The sequence below is a fragment of the Medicago truncatula genome, chromosome 5, assembly GCF_003473485.1.
Source record: "Medicago truncatula cultivar Jemalong A17 chromosome 5, MtrunA17r5.0-ANR, whole genome shotgun sequence".
Lineage (NCBI taxonomy): Eukaryota > Viridiplantae > Streptophyta > Magnoliopsida > Fabales > Fabaceae > Medicago > Medicago truncatula.
Window position 1 is genome coordinate 14,593,175 of NC_053046.1, and position 13,205 is coordinate 14,606,379.

A 13,205-nucleotide genomic window follows, 5' to 3' on the forward strand; every position below is an offset into this window, starting at 1 on the left:
TCCCTACAAATATTCACAGTTTTGTTTTTAATCCTTATAAAATAAAATCATACTTTTTAGTCATGTGACATTTTCCTTAAGCCTTTAAGGACCAAAAATATTGATAAAATTTTTGACAGAAACTAAAAATATTGATAAATTTTTTTTATATGAACTAAAAATGTAAATGGAAAATTTTATAGAAATTAAAAAATATAATTTTATTTCGGAGGAATTAAAAAATTCTGAATATTTACATGAACCATTTGATTAATTAATTAACCCTATATTTTTTTGGCCCAAAAGGGTTCAAATCCCTAAATTTTACATTAGTGATCACTTTTCTTCTTCATGATCTTCGTCTGAACAATTACCCATTCTCCACTAAACCCCCTTTCTTCAAAAGTTTCGATTTTTCCTGCTTCTCGTGGAAAATAAACGAAAAACCGAACCCGGGTCTCGTTCAAACGACCATATGAACATGGAAAACATGAGCATTCAAGATTTGGTTTCAGTTTTGCGTACAGCGTTTCTGACAGAACAATTTGATAGTGTTGAAGAAATTTTAGTGAGTAGATATGAGAAACTCCGAGCAGAGAATCAACATCTTCAACAGAAGTTTCAATCTGAGGAAGAATTGAGGAAGAGGGAGGAAATGTGTGAGAGAGGGAAAAAAGCACAGAATAATTATGAAAAATTGTTGAAGGAAGTTAAGAAAACTACTTCAGGGTTTAGAGAAACAATTTCTGAGTTAGAAAAGAAGAACAGTGATTTGGAGTTGGAAGTTTCTGAGCTTAGAAAAAGAGTTGGTGTTTTGGAAAATGAGAAAAATGCATTTGGGGTGAAAAATAGTGAGTTGGAGAAATCAATGAAGAAGAATTGTGAGGCTCAGGTTGATGCTGGGATTACAGCTTTTCAAGAAAAAGAGATTGTGGATGCTGCTCCTTTGCAAAGAATTGATCCTCCCATGAAAAGGAGGAAGGGTGATCAAGGTGCATCATTAGGTATGAAAATTATGCATACATGTTATTTGTATAATGATATACATTTTTTTACAAAATGTTTCTTAATTAATAGACTAATATCTGAATTAATCCTTGACAATTTTGTTTCTGACAAAACATAATGCTGAAGTTAACATCCAAATTAGTCTCTGACAATTGTAGCACATTAGTCCAACAGATCCCCTGGCGGCTGCCTTTGCAACATGTTTGATTTAAAACACGTCCCTTAGGTGATATGTAATATTGTCAACAACTAATGAGTCAAGTGAAATTTAACGGAGGGACTAACGTGTTCCTTGTATATGATTGTTAGGGAGTAATTTGGGTACTATATTTTGTCAGAGACTAAGTTGGGCGAGCCCAAATTGTCAGCGGCTAATTTGGGTACTTAGTCGTATAAATATTGAATTCAATACAGATGATAGGATTAGGGTTAATGATTTGGTAGATTTCTAGGTAGTTTAGCCTGAGAATGTGATTTTCCTGCTGTATAAAGACAAGGTGTAGGGAACTGTGAGCCATGAATGTTGACTACTAAGAATGTTTTTCCTTCGACAAAAATTATTTACTTCATGGGCTGTAGTTGTACCATGAATTCATATATCAAATTGAGTTGAATGATAGTGTGTTGGTGTTAAAAACTCTTCCTCTCAACTTCTCTGCTGTGGGTATGGGTGTGTAATTATCTCCTATTGAATGATGGGCCAATTTGTTCAGCTGGTGCTTGAAGTTGAACTAGATATCATGAAAGTACCATCACTCATCATCTAATTAGAAACTGTAATCTGACATAAATTAAGAACATAAACTCATTTAGCATTGGGTTGTTATGGTCCTTCCTTAGGCAAGAGAGCTTTTAATCATAATTAAATGCTTAATTACAAATCATAACTTACAAAGCATTAACAGAAGAGATGAAAACACAAACTCATGAAATAACTAATATATAAGAGATTCAAATCAAATATATAGAGTATACATCAATATTCACCCATCCCCATCACTTATCATTAATGAACCATCATTGTGTTACCAAAAAGTAAGCATCTTTATGTTCTTGTTCCTTTTATAATCTAAACTAAAAAAATATTGTTTTCTCTACTTTTCTTGTTAATCCAATCAATGTTGTTGTCTTGTTTAATTCATGTGTTGATTGCTTGAATATGAAAACCCATGCTTCTTAATGGTTGTTCTTATTTAAGGTTACCTAAGAAATCAATGATTTAATTAATATTAAGGAATTACTATTTCAATAGGAATTGAAAATTCAATAACCAATTTGGAAGATGAAATCACATTAATTTCCAATCAATTTATGTAAGGTTGAAATCAATAACCATTCCTATCCTAGAGGAGTTTTCATACTCAAGCATTCATACATTTACCCTAGAGGACAGATTGTAGACCAATTGTGTCATGAGTCATGATTAAGATGTCAAGGGTTGGAAGGTACACACAAGAAGGCTCAAGAAAGTGGTTGAAGGTGCACTTGATTGGGACAGTTATTTAAAGGTTAATGAGAGAAGAGAGGGTGTTAGTGATTATTCTCTTTTTCAGCAGTAAGCTTAGGGAAGAAATTGTATGTTTTGGAGCTTTTCTGAGGAAGTGTTGATATATAATAGTAGTTCTTTTAGGGTGTTTGGGATGGATGGAAAATTGCATGCACTATACAATTTGGAGCTTTTCTGAGGAAGTGTTGATATATAATAGTAGTTCTTTTAGGGTGTTTGGGATGGATGGAAAATTGCATGCACTATACAATGTTTTTTTTAAAATTTGAATCAACAACATGATAAATAAGTATATAATATTTCAATCACACTTAATTTATTTAAAAAAAAAACATTTTATATTGCCCGTAATTAAAAAAAGAAAAGTAAGCCCTCCTCTCTCTGCCCCTCCTAAACCCTAAATCCAAACACACCCTATATTTCAGTTTTTTTTTCCTCTTCTGGAATAATTTATAGTTTTATATACTTTGGATATTACCTACAAAGTATACAATAGAACATTCTTCTGTTTTATACTCCACATTGTTGGTTCCTATTGATTAGATTAGCATTGTTAATGTCTGTTTCATTTTATTTTTTGCTTTTGTAATATCATTAATGAGTGAAGTTACTAACACTCAAAGCTGAAATGTTCATCATTGTTGTTTGTGTTTTCTTGTTCTTGTTGTTTTCGGTGTTTTTCTTAGGATTACGAGGATTTGGTAATAATAATTGTGATGCTAATGTAATGCTGAAAGTTATTTCTATGTTGTGTTGCTCATTTTTATTTCTTTGCAATATTTGCACTTCACTTTTCATTTCTTTGCAAAACCATATGCTTATATACACTTTTACATGTCTTTGTTTGTTTGATGTGAGATTTTCTTTTGTCTGCATAGAACCATAACTGAGCTCATGTTATAACGTTCTTTAAGTCTCGTGCTAACCATGCTTCTAAGGTTCTTAATTTAAGCCTTTTGTACTAACCATGTATGTACCATATGCTCTTATTTATTTGTAAGTGCTTTCTGAAAATTTTATCCAAGCTGTCTCTTACATGAATATCTTATGGAGTTTTATTAAAAAAAAGAATATCTTATGGAGTGATGTTATTACTACATCCTTTTGTTTATGATTTGAGTATTTGTCTCTATATTGATAGGAAACGTTAGATTTGAAATAGTGTAATAGTTAGCTCCACCCTCAATGATAAAGGGGTAGGGAAAATAATCTCTTGGGGAAAAAAAAATCCAGGGAGGCATATCCGATGGTTTCTAAGGTATTGTACATGGTAATATAATCCTTGAGTAAAAAGAGATCTAATATTCAATACTAACTATTGGATATATTATATTCTGAACACATGAAAACAAGACCATCATCATTGTCATATATCCAAGCATCTTATATGGCGTCTGCATTTAAGTATTGTATCAATATTTGTATTGTATTGATTAGATCATCTAGTTGTAACTTAACTCTAGTATATTGTTATATTTTCTTTTACTCAATCATATCTATTACCATTCATTTGAAGTATATTATACTTGTTTATTTTATTTTGCAATTTATATAAAAATGGGTGATCAATCTGAGCCAACAGATTTGTTTGCTTCCCCTCCACCAGTTGGCCGGGACACAGCTACTATGCTACCACTTAGCACTAGAGACCGTAAAAACCAATCTGCTGTTTGGATTGACTTCACATTAGACCCTAACTCGAAAAAGACAACTATATGCAACTACCGCGTAAGAATTCACGTATAATTGGGCGACGAGTTTAATGGCAGCACATTATAAGATTTGCTAGAATAACCTGAATAACAAATCTAACAAGAGGTAGAGAGGAGTAGAGAGCTTGAACATGCAAGCTTCAAGTTTGCAAAAGGAGATTTACCCTGTCATTTTTTACAGCTTTTGATCAACACTAACACATTCTATTGATTACTTTGTTTTCCCTATCATTGTTAACAGTCTCTTTTATTCTATTAGGTTATGAACTGATACATTTACTCAATTTTTAATGTTATTGTATTATAGAAGAGAGCTCACTAATGGAGAACAATGGCTATGATACACCTAACATGGGATGTGTACATTTGTTGGTGCATTTTGGTGGAGAAAGAAGTACACTTTTGTTGAAAGTTGATCCTGGTCGGTACTCTTATTTGGATTTGGTTGATGGCATTAGTGGATTGGCTATCACTGATGGACTCAATAATGGAGGTTTGTCTTTTGCTATTTCTTTCTGTCATCCCACTAGTAAGTCAACAATTCCCATCAAAACTGATAGTCATGTTCTTGAGATGTTCAAGCTTTATAACATGTGTAGTTGTATCCATGTTTATACAACATTACTTAACCACGAAGGTGATGAAGTTGTTAGTCAAGTCCCTGATATTATACTTAGTGAGTTTGATGATGACTGGAGAGTGAGTGGTGAGCCTCCTCGAAATGAAAGTGATGAAATTCTCTCAGGTTCTAGTTACATAGATGAAGAAAAAAGGGATAATGAGATTAATATTGACGAGCATAGTGATTATGAAGAAAAACATGATCGTATTGCTTCTGAAAATTCTGCCGAAGATAAAGTGTCAATTTATTCTAATAGAGGTATCAAAGGAAAAATATCTGCTCATGAATTTGAAGGGAAAGTGAAACTAGAAGTTGGTCTATTGTTTAGTGATGTGAATGAGTTTAGAACTGCTCTTAGAGATTTTGTTATACAAGAAGGGTTTGAGATTAAGAGGATAAAAAACGAAAAGGCAAGAGTAACTGCTAGATGTGCTGCAGATGGTTGTTGTTGGCGTATTCATGCATCTCCTGCACCAGATGGGATAACATATATGATTAAGTCATACAACCCAGGTCATTCCTGTACACGAACAACAAAGAACTCAAATGCCACATCTACTTGGATTGCAAGGAAGTTAGAAAGCAAGTTAAAGGCTGATCCAAATATGAGTTATGCGGGTATGAAACAAGAGCTGTTGGATAGCTATGGCATAGAACCAAGTAATGTAGGTCAACTTTATCGTGCAAGAAAAAAGGTGAGACAAGACGCAAAAGAATTTCACCCACTTTCATATAATGATTTACCATCTTGGGCTAACCTTGCTTTGGAGACAAATCCTGGATCTGTTATAAAGCATAGAGGCTCTAATGGACAAATTGATCCTCCTGTATTGAGTAAGCTTCCAGATAGACCAAAAGTTAATAGGAAGAGAAGTGTGATTGAAGGTCCAGGCGGTTCGCAGGTAGCGAGAAGATCAAACACAGTTAGGTGCGGGAACTGTAAGGAGTTTGGACATAACATACTAGGATGTCAGAGAGATAAAAGTAAGATACAGGTATGAGTACATATTTAATTATTGGGTCATGCTAACAAGTGCCCTTCCCTTAGGGCACTTGTTAAGAAACTAAAAATGGAAATAAGTGATAAATTCAAGGTAAAAAAGTCAACTTTTAAAGTTTAGAGGTGTTAAATGCATCATTTCCAAGATGAAGTTTCTTTTTTGGATTTCTTATCAAGGGCACTTGTTAGCATTTCCCTTAATTATTTACCACACATTGATGACATGAATTCTAAAATGTTTGTTATATTTGCAGGAAAAGCTAAATGTGCGACGTAGCTCGGATGGGAATGCAGCTTGTTCTAGACAAGTCACTCAAAGTATATAGCTATTGCTCTGATGGAAATGATGTTTAGTGGTTTATTTTGGAGGATTCTAGAAATATTTAGTGTTTTATATAGCTGCTGTAATTAATAGCTACTTTTTTCCTTCTTTTTTTGACAATAGTGTTTTGGATAATAGTATTTTGGAGCTATTGTTTTATTTAGATACTAGTATTTTGTAGAGCTTATTGGTCTATTTACTTTGGGAGGCTTATTAATTGGCTTATGCAGTTAGTTGCTCAAATTCCATTGGTTTATACTAGCTTTATGGGTTTATTTAGATGCTAGTATTTTGTAGAGCTTATTTGATGAGAACTTGCAAAATGTTTTAAAACTATGGCGGGTGTAAGTGGCATCTCCATTTTAATATACCTAAGAGAAGATGAGTGTAATTTCCCAATTTGTTAACTATTTACTTCATTGTTATGTAGAAATCATTGAGGTAGCAATTTGTTATCAAAATGATTTTATTGGTCTGCTAAATCTGGGGGTTGGTTATATAATCAAACTGAAATTGGTGTGGTTATTAGGGGTGGCGTGAGTTAAGATCATCTCTATTTCTTCCATTTGGAGAGATAAAGACATACAAAAATTTAAAAAAAGTCAAAAATATCTAATGATGGTGGAATCCACTTAATGGTAGAATCCAATATCTATTTTATGTGTCGATCTCTCTAAATTGTATTTGGAGAGGATCCTTACTCGGGTGGCATATCCCAGTATGGGTTCACTTGAGTCACATAATTTTTGGTGATATCGATGACTTTAGTGCATTTTGTCTTAGAAATGATTCATTCAACACATTGAAAGTTTAAAAACTAATTTTTTTTACATAAAACTTATAAATTATTTTTATTTTTAAATCTTAACAAGTGTATATATTTATTTTGACAAAAAACTAAAATTTTCAAGTACATCTGGATGCTTTGAATTTCTTCAATGTTGTTCTTTGAAAATTTTAGTTTTTTTTTAACTTCTGATGCCTGATGATAAAAATCTCTAACTCGAATTTCTTTTACCAAAAATGCTTTACTCGAATTTTGTACGTAAGAAAAGGTCGTATTAACAAGTGCTCCTAAAGAATATGAATAAAAAAAGAAGTTTTATCATGTAAAGAGTTTTTTTTTTTGAGCAAGTAAAAAGCATTGTTTAAAGTTTTAAAAGAGTGATTACACAACTTCCAACACAATAACTTTTAGATTGTTTTGAATTTGAGAACTCCAATCACTCATCAATGAAATTTAGATCCGCGACTTAATTTATGATGACCAAACTAATGATGCAATTCAAACTTCTAGATTGTTGTGAATTCCGAAACTTCAATTCTCACATGAATGAAATTTAGATATGTAGGACAAGTATTAATAACAATCAATAACCAAAATAACCACCACCAACAACATCAGATCTAGGTCTAATCTAACAACTAAAGTAGAGAAAAGAGAGTAACAACAAAGAATTGTTTACCTAGTTCAGTCCAACAATGACATACCCTGAGGAAGAGAGATCTATCAAATTCACTAACAATAAATTATTTACAAAGAGATACAAAAATATTACAAAAAATTAGCTTCAACAAGCACTCCATGAACAAACATAATTTCTACCAATTTTTCAAGAACAAAAGACTCCATCATTTTCATTTAGTGTTTCCCAATTGTTTCACAACTCTAGAATCTATCCCCAAAAGAGAACCAACCCCTAGCCTTTGATTTTCTAAGGATCTTTTCTTTTGGTGTCCCAAGACTTATCTAAGTTGCTCACAAATACTCTCCTTTTATGTGTTTCCCATTCTCACGAATCTCTCCAAAAGGCACCAACCCTTTCACAAGAACCCCTTCTTTTGGTTCTCCAAAATTCACATCTTGAAACTTTGAACATCACTCAAAGACCCTTAACCTTCACTATCTAAATGCCCTAAAAGTTTTCTCCTTTAGTTTCCATGAGATTCACCAAGCCTACTCAACAAATGGGTAAGGAATGCTTAAATAGTGTTTCAGAGCATGTCAAATTGTGCCATGATTTGCACCAATCGTGTAACGATTTCACTTCAGTACACCGTACAATACTTAACATTATACAAAATCGTGCCATGATTTTTTTCGAGACAAACTTCAAATTCTGAACCAAGATCATGCTACGATTTTCGTCGAACCTTCAATCATCAATTTTGATACAAATTTCAACATAGATCAACACATGTTGTTGCACGATCTTTATCAAGATAGGTCATAACTAATATTAAAACGAATTAATTTCAACAAAGAAGTTCGTGAGGATTCAAGATACCATAATCACCGTTAAACATTTGAATCCAAAACCTAATCTCGCATTGCGCAAGACAATTAAAAACTTGTAAAACCATAAACTCACTTTTACTGCTCTTATAAACAATTAAATTCTGTTGATTGCTAAGTTGAACATCAATATACATGGAGACGATAACTTATTACTTTCTTGCGATTTGGGCATTTAACAATTCGTCCATCAATTTTTTTGTTATTTATATAATTTTTAAATACTAGTGTGATCAACCATATAAAATGCAAAACACGACGTCATTTGTCACATAAAATGGATACAGCTTCACATACTTGCACGACAAAAAGCCACCACCTTTAGCAAAATTCATTCTCCCCTAAACCCATTTCTTCAAAAGTTTCAATTTTTTGGTGTTTCTTATGGAACTTCAACCCAAAACCGAACCTGGGTTTTGTTCAAACCATGAAATGAAATTGGAAAACATGAGCATTCATGACTTGGTTTCAGTTTTGCGTACAGCGTATCAAACAGAACAATTTGATAGTGTTGAAGAAATTTTAGTTAGCAGAGACAAGAAACTCAAAACAGAGATTCAAAATCTTTAAGAGAAGTTTGATATGGAGAGACAAGCTAGGTTACAAGCTGAGGAAGATTTGAAGAAGAGTGAGGAACTGTGTGAGAGAGCTAAAATGGCACAGAATAATTATGAAAAATCGTTGATGGAAATTAAGAAAAATAGTTTAGGTGAAAGAGAAAGCATCGTTGAGCTAAAAATGAATAATAATGAATTGGAGTTGGAAGTTTCAGAGAATGAGAAAAATGCATCTGAGGTGAAAAATAGTGAATTGGAGAAATCATTGAAGATTTGTGAGGCTCTGGCTGATGCTGGGATTACTGCTTTTCAAGAAAAAGAGATTGTGGATGCTACTCCTTTGCAAATAATTGAGCCTCCCATGAAAAGGAGCAAGGATGATCAAGGTGCATAATCAGGTATGAAAATTCTGCATACATGTCTCATTGTTTCGATGTTGCTTTATAAATAGACTGAATACCGAATTAGTTCGTAACAAATTGGACGCGACTCGATGTAGTTTATGACAAAAAGTAATACTCAAATTACTTTCGGACAAAATTAATATCCAAATTAGTCTCTCACAAGAAATCGATGATTTAATTAATAGTATGGAATTACCATTTGAATAGGAATAAAAAATTTAGTAACAAAATCGGAAGATGAACTCGTGTTAATTTCCAATATTTATATAAGGTTGAAATCAATTACCATTCCTATACTAGAGAAGAACGAGTTTTCATACTGAAGCATGTTTACATTAATTCTAGAGGACAGATTGTAGACCAATTGTGTCATGAATCATACTTAAGATGTCAAGGGTTGGAAAGAAGGCTCAAGAAAGTGGTTGAAGGTGCACTATGATAATGGTTATTTAAAGGTTAATTAGAGAAGAGAGGGTGTTAGTGATTATTCTCTAGTTCAGCAATAAAGCATAGCGAAGAAATACATTTTGGAGCTTTTATGAGAAAGTGTTATAGTGTGTTTGTTTCCACATTGAATTTTCCACCCACCGTGCGTTTATCTAACTCCACAATTATCACGGTAAGAGCGCATTGGGACGTGAGAAAAATGGCTCAAATGTGTCACCAAACAATTGCTTAGTATATAGTAGTTTTTCATAATTCTGTTTTTTTTTTCTTTCTTTCTTTTTCTCCTGAAATAATTTATAGTTTTATATACTTTGGATATTACCTAGAAAGAATACAATAGAACAGTCTTCTGTTTTATACTCCTAATTGTTGGTTCCTATTGATTAGATTAGCATTGTTAATGTCTATTTCATTTGGCTTTTTGCTCTTGTAATACCATTAATGAATGAAATCACCAACACTCGAAGCTGCAACGTTCATCATTGTTGTTTTTATTTTCTTGTTCTTGTTGTTTTTGGGATTACTTTGTTTTTTGTGTGTTTTTTTGGGAGTACGAGGATTTTGTAATAATAATAGCGATGTTAATGTAATGCTGAAAATAATTCTATGTTGAGTTGATCATGTATCATAATCATATGCTCATTTTCATTTCTTTGCAATATTTTCACTTTTCATTTCATTTCTTTGCAAAACCATATGCTTGTATACACTTTTACTTGTCTTTGTCTGATGTGAAATTTTCTTTTGTCTGTATGGAACCATAGTTCAGCTCATGTTTATTAGTTTAAGTCTTTTGTGCTAACCATGTTCTATTTAGGGTTAAATATGTTTTTGGTCCCTATAAATATACCAACTTTTCGTTTTAGTCCCTCTAAAATTTTCCTTCAACTTTTAGTCCCTATAAAATTTTGAGTCACTACTTTTGGTCCCTATTTCAAAGTAAATTTTAGTATTATTTTAATGAAATTGTACAGAAATGTGTAGAATATTGTAAAAACATTTCCAAGAAAAAATTATAATTTTTTAAGTAAACATAAATTATATATGAATTTTTAACCATAAATAATATAAAAATTCATATTAAATTCATGTTTTGTTAAAAAATTCTAATTTTTTTTGGGAAAGATTCTTATAATATTATGAATTTTTCTGGAAAATTTGATTCAAAAATATGAATTCTACATATGAGTTTACTTTAAAAGAGGTACCAAAAGTGAAGATGGAAAATTTTTTAGGGACTAAAAGTTGAAAGAAAATTTTAGAGGGACTAAAACGAAAAGTTAGTATATTTATAGGGACAAATAACATATTTAACCCGTTCTATTTATGATACACCACAGTGACTTTTAAACTAGTCTTTTGAGCTCATGTTTATAAGCTTCTTAATTCAAGTCTTTTGTGCCTTATTTTTCTGCAAGTGCTTTCTGATAATTTTATCGAAGTATTTGTTACATGAATATCTCATGGAGTGATGTTATTACTACATCCTTTTATTCATGATTAGAGTATTTGTCTCTATATTGATAGGAAATGTCTAGAGTTGAAATTGAAGTATAATAGTTAGCTCCATTCTGAATGATAAAGGGGTAAGGAAAATAACCTCTCAGGGAAAACAATCCAGGGAGGCATATACGACGAAGGCATGGTACATGGTAATCTAAATCTAATTGTAAAAAGAGAGCTAATATTCAATATAAATATTGGATATATTATATTCTGAATACATGAAAACAAGGCTAGCATCACTAGCATCTGCGTATTGTATCAGTATTTGCATTGTATTGATTCGATCATCTAAGTTGTAACTTACTCTTGTATATTTTCCATTTTCCTTTTCTCAATCATATCTATTAATATTTATCTGAACTATAAACTAGTTTATTTTATTTTGCAGCTTATAACAAAATGGGTGATCAATCTGAGCCAACAAATTTGTTTGCTTTGCCTCCACCAGATGGCCAGAACGCGGCTGTTATGATACCGCCTAGCACTAGAGTCCGTCAAAAACGATCTTCTGTTTGGAATCACTTCACGTTAGATCCTAACTCAGAAAAGACAGGTATCTGCAACTATTGTGGTAGGAAGATCAACTATCATGGGACGACTTCGATGGCAAAACATTTTAAGAGGTGCAAGAATAACCCGAATAAGGAATCTAACAAGAGGTAGAGAGGAGTAGAGAACTTGAACATGAAGGTTTCTAGTTTGCTAAAGAAGATTTGCCCTGTCATTTTTCACATCTTTTGATTAACACTGACCTATCCTATTAATTACTTTGTTTGCTTTCGATATAATCAATTAACAAAATGGGGTTTTGTGGTCTGCAAAATGTTGCAGATTGTGGTGGGATGGTTATATTATGGAACTTCAATTGGTGTGGTTATCAGGTGTGGCATTTCTCAGTATACTAAAATGGTTGTGGTGCCATATACTATAAGTTAAAGTTGTGAATTATATTGTTCTAGTAGTAGCAGGCCTATTTAAGTCCTATTTAAGTCAGATGTTGGATTAATGAACCAACACATTATACTTGGTCATATCATGCATCAATGTTTGCTTTTTTTCTCATAAATGTCCTATAAATGAAATATCCTCCAAAGTATTAACTAATGCATGGTTGTGAAATCCTGAAACAACTGTAACTATCCATCTCTAAGTTTGAACGGGTGATGACACTTTTTTAGAAGCAATCATTGAAGAGTACATGGCTATAGACGATGTTGCCAAAGAGGCCTCTTTTGGCTTACATGATTGGTGGAGGGATTTGATGTTGGGCAAGACGGAGTTCACACACATTGTGATAGTTCGAGTGCCATTTATTTGATAAATAGTCAAGTGTATCATGCCATGATCAAACATATTGATATGAGGTTTTACAAGACTAAAGAGTTAATTGCATTTGGACAAATATTACTTTAAAAGATTCGTACGTGCTTTAGAGAATGCACCTCATATGTTGATCAAGTCAATCAATAATGACAAACACAAGTGCAATCAAGTATGGCTCATAGACAGTGTTAGATGGGTAGGGACGAGCGAGGTACAATTCAAGGGTATACTTGTCTTTTGAATTGTAGTGTTTATATATGAGTTGTAACCTATGAAGTACAAACATATTTTTTTTTTTACCGAATGAAGTACAAACATATGTTACAACTAAAATATAGGATGTGATATGCCCGTCATTGAAAAATATAGGATACGGTATGTTTAAGATACATATATAAATTTCAAATAAAGCTCTAAACATTAGTTAAAAAATTTAAACTAAAATCAGAACACAAACTCAAGAGAAGTGGTGAATTTTAAACTAAACTCAAAACTCTGGCTAATTATAATAAAATGGGAATT

At 32.3% G+C, this 13,205-nt stretch overlaps 1 protein-coding gene across 3 annotated transcripts; it reads left to right on the top strand.

Moving 5' to 3' along the window:
• Positions 1-290: 290 nt before the first annotated feature.
• On the top strand, positions 291-6,393 carry LOC112421967 (uncharacterized). 3 transcript variants are annotated; one of them, XM_024784345.2, is made up of 3 exons: positions 291-983; positions 4,514-5,812; positions 6,083-6,393. In XM_024784345.2, the coding sequence occupies exons 1-3, from the start codon at positions 455-457 to the stop codon at positions 6,103-6,105; spliced, it is 1,851 nt and encodes a 616-aa protein (XP_024640113.1). In that variant the 5' UTR covers positions 291-454; the 3' UTR covers positions 6,106-6,393. The 3 variants fall into 3 exon arrangements, with proteins under 3 accessions (XP_024640113.1, XP_024640112.1, XP_024640111.1); XM_024784344.2 differs by having other exon boundaries at positions 4,517-5,823; XM_024784343.2 differs by having other exon boundaries at positions 292-983; positions 4,514-5,823.
• The last annotated feature ends 6,812 nt before the right edge of the window (positions 6,394-13,205 follow it).

Excerpts from the sequence above, each read along its gene's own strand:
- LOC112421967 (XM_024784343.2), top strand. The coding sequence starts at position 455 with ATGAACATGGAAAACATGAGCATTCAAGATTTGGTTTCAGTTTTGCGT. Across the intron at positions 984-4,513 it reads TGATCAAGGTGCATCATTAG|AAGAGAGCTCACTAATGGAG; the intron begins GTATGAAAATTA and ends ATTGTATTATAG. Across the intron at positions 5,824-6,082 it reads GAGATAAAAGTAAGATACAG|GAAAAGCTAAATGTGCGACG; the intron begins GTATGAGTACAT and ends TTATATTTGCAG.